At 63.2% G+C, this 3,603-nt stretch overlaps 1 protein-coding gene across 1 annotated transcript; it reads left to right on the forward strand.

Moving 5' to 3' along the window:
* The first annotated feature begins 192 nt into the window (after window positions 1–192).
* Window positions 193–1,425, forward strand: LOC144678285 (guanine nucleotide-binding protein-like 3-like protein). Its single transcript, XM_078538123.1, has 2 exons — window positions 193–371; window positions 980–1,425. Exons 1-2 carry the CDS (start codon window positions 200–202, stop codon window positions 1,039–1,041), a joined length of 234 nt encoding a protein of 77 aa, XP_078394249.1. The 5' UTR covers window positions 193–199; the 3' UTR covers window positions 1,042–1,425.
* Window positions 1,426–3,603: the final 2,178 nt, after the last annotated feature.

Below are 3,603 nucleotides of genomic sequence, written 5' to 3' on the forward strand. Positions count from 1 at the left end.
TGGAGGTGAATCGTGTCGATGTGTTTAAGGAGCTGGATAAACACACGAGGGGGGGGAAAGGGATAGAAGGATATGGGGGATGGGGCGGGGGGAGATGGAGTAGGGGAGGTGGGAGGAGGCTGGTGTGGTGGGGGCAGGAAACACAGGACGGAGCAGAGGGGCCGAATGCAATGTTGCTCTCTCTCGGCAGTTGAGGAAGATGACGGTGACATTCGGAAGCGGGAAGGCCAAGGGGAAGCAGGCCGGGGAGAAAGTGGAGGCAGCCTGTCGGCTCCCGGACCTGCAGGTGATCAGGGAGCTGGATCCCCTGTGCCAAGGGCAGGCTCTGAAGGCAGCAAGCAAGAGGAGGAGGCGGCTGCAGAAGAGGGCAGGTGGGTAATCGGGACGTGTGTGAGAGTGCGGGAGGGGTGTGTCTGTGTGTGCCTCACTGTCGGAGGGTCAGTGCTGAGGGAGCGCCGCACTGTCGGAGGGTCGGTGCTGAGGGAGCGCTGCACTGTCGGAGGGTCAGTACTGAGGGAGCGCCGCACTGTCGGAGGGTCACTGCAGTGGGAGCGCCGCACTGTTGGAGGGTGAGTGCTGAGGGAGCGCCGCTCTGTTGGAGGGTGAGTGCTGAGGGAGCGCCGCACTGTCGGAGGGTCAGTGCCGAGGGAGCGTCGCATTGTCGGAGGGTCAGTGCTGAGGGAGCGCCGGGGAGGAATGTGTATTTCTATAATGTCTTTCAGCACCTCAAGACTCCCCACAGCCAATGAGGGGGCATTTATTTTCGAAGTTTCAAATTTGGAAATGCGGCAGCCAATTTGCGCACAGCAAGATCCCACAGGCAGCCCACGTTATTGCGACAGAGGTTGGGGGAGGGTGCTTCAATTTGAGGGATTAAATATTGGGCCCCGGACCACCGGTGGGTAAACCCTCCCGCCCTGCGCGCTGAGGCACACGACCGCACCTTGACCCCTGACCCTTGTGTGACTTTCACTTGCAGACAAACTGGCGACGAAGCTGTCCGACTCGCTCACCGCCGCCATGGACCTCTCCCTGAACTGACCGGACACGGCCGGTGGGGGGCGCGGGGACTTCCCCGAGCGACGCCGCCTTCCTTCACCTCCAGCGTCGACACACCCGGGCTCACCTTCGCGCCAGCTGGGAGGGGCCCGGAATGTTCCGGAATCTACGCCCACGGCACCGGCTGCTCGTGCACACACTGCCCCCCCCCGGGAAGGAGAGCCCGAATGTCCAGTCCTGTCCTCCGGGGGGGTGATTGGTCGGACAGGCTGCCAGACCGCACTGCAAGCGCCCTCTCTGAACCTGGCGAGGGTCTGGGGTCGCAGGTCGCGAGACGTCTTTGACCTGTTCCCTGACCCCTGTTTCTGATGATATAAGTGGACTGTTGCAATAAATATAAATTATGTCGCGTAAGCGATTCGAAAACCACAACTTGTGTCTCGTTTTCATTCTCGCGTGTGGGACCCGTGTTAGCGGGTTTGTGACGTGTTTACTCAGGTGGTTTCACTGTTAAACCCAAACCCCACACCTCACCCATAATGAGGGCCCAAGGGTTCCCTAGTGACACGAGGAGAGAGCCGCACTGTCGGAGGGTCAGCGCTGAGGGAGCGCCGCACTGTCGGAGGGTCAGCGCTGAGGGAGCGCCGCACTGTCGGAGGGTCAGTGCTGAGGGAGAGCCGCACTATGGGATGGTCAATGCTGAGGGAGCGCCGCACTGTCGGAGGGTCAGTACTGAGGGAGCGCTGCACTGTGGGAGGGTCAGTGCTGAGGGAGCGCCGCACTGTCGGAGGGTCAGCGCTGAGGGAGCGCCACACTGTCGGAGGGTCGGCGCTGAGAGAGCTCCGCACTGTCGGAGGGTCGGCGCTGAGGGTGCGCCGCACTGTCAGAGGGTCAGTGCTGAGGGAGCGCAGCACTGTCGGAGGGTCAGCGCTGAGGGAGCGCCGCACTGTCGGAGGGTCGGCGCTGAGGGAGCGCCGCACTGTCAGAGGGTCGGCGCTGAGGGAGCGCCGCACTGTCAGAGGGTCAGTGCTGAGGGAGCGCAGCACTGTCGGAGGGTCAGTGCTGAGGGAGCGCCGCGCTGTCGGAGGGTCAGAGCTGAGGGAGCGCCGCACTGTCGGAGAGTCAGTACTGAGGGAGCGCCGCACTGTCGGAGGGTCAGTGCTGAGGGAGCGCCGCACTGTCGGAGGGTCAGTGCTGAGGGGGCGCCGCACTGTCGGAGGGTCAGTGCTCAGGGGGCGCCGCACTGTCGGAGGGTCAGTGCTGAGGGGGCGCCGCACTGTCGGAGGGTCAGCGCTGAGGGAGCGCCGCACTGTCGGAGGGTCAGTGCTGAGGGAGCGCCGCACTGTCGGAGGGTCAGTGCTGAGGGGGCGCCGCACTGTCGGATGGTCGGCGCTGAGGGAGCGCCGTACTGTCGGAGGGTCAGTGCTGAGGGAGCGCCGCACTGTCTAAGGGTCAGTGCTGAGGGAGCGCCGCACTGTCGGAGGGTCAGTGCTGAGGGAGCGCCGCACTGTCGGAGGGTCAGTGCTGAGGGGGCGCCGCACTGTCGGAGGGTCAGTGCTCAGGGGGCGCCGCACTGTCGGAGGGTCAGTGCTGAGGGGGCGCCGCACTGTCGGAGGGTCAGCGCTGAGGGAGCGCCGCACTGTCGGAGGGTCAGTGCTCAGGGGGCGCCGCACTGTCGGAGGGTCAGTGCTGAGGGGGCGCCGCACTGTCGGATGGTCGGCGCTGAGGGAGCGCCGTACTGTCGGAGGGTCAGTGCTGAGGGAGCGCCGCACTGTCTAAGGGTCAGTGCTGAGGGAGCGCCGCACTGTCGGAGGGTCAGTGCTGAGGGAGCGCCGGGGAGGAATGTGTATTTCTATAATGTCTTTCAGCACCTCAAGACTCCCCACAGCCAATGAGGGGGCATTTATTTTCGAAGTTTCAATTTTGGAAATGTGGCAGCCAATTTGCGCACATCAAGATCCCACAGGCAGCCCACGTTATTGCGACCAAGGGGGGGGAGGGTATTTCAATTTGAGGGATTAAATATCGGGCCCCGGACCACCGGTGGGTAAACCCTCCCGCCCTGCGCGCTGAGGCACACGACCGCGCCTTGACCCCTGACCCTTGTGTGACCTTCACTTTCAGACAAACTGGCGACGAAGCTGTCCGACTCACTCACCGCCGCCATGGACCTCTCCCTGAACTGACCGGACACGGCCGCAGGGGGGCGGGGACTTCCCCGAGCGACGACGCCTTCCTTCAATAAATATAAATTACGTCGCGTAAGCGATTCGAAAACCACAACTTGTGTCTCGCTTTCGTTCTCGTGTGTGGGACCCGTGTTAGTGGGTTTATGACGTGTTTACTCAGGTGGTTTCACTGTTAACCCCCAATCCCAAACCCACACCTCATCCATAACATGGGCCCAAGGGTTCCCTAGTGACACGAGGAGAGAGCCGCACTGTCGGAGGGACGGTGCTGAGGGAGCGCCGCACTGTCGGAGAGTCAGTACTGAGGGAGCGCCGCACTGTGGGAGGGTCAGTGCTGAGGGAGTGCCGCACTGTCGGAAGGTCAGTACTGAGGGAGCTCCGCACTGTCGGAGGGTCAGTGCTGAGGGAGCGCCGC

The sequence above is a fragment of the Cetorhinus maximus genome, unplaced genomic scaffold (genome assembly GCF_964194155.1).
Source record: "Cetorhinus maximus unplaced genomic scaffold, sCetMax3.hap1.1 HAP1_SCAFFOLD_3956, whole genome shotgun sequence".
Lineage (NCBI taxonomy): Eukaryota > Metazoa > Chordata > Chondrichthyes > Lamniformes > Cetorhinidae > Cetorhinus > Cetorhinus maximus.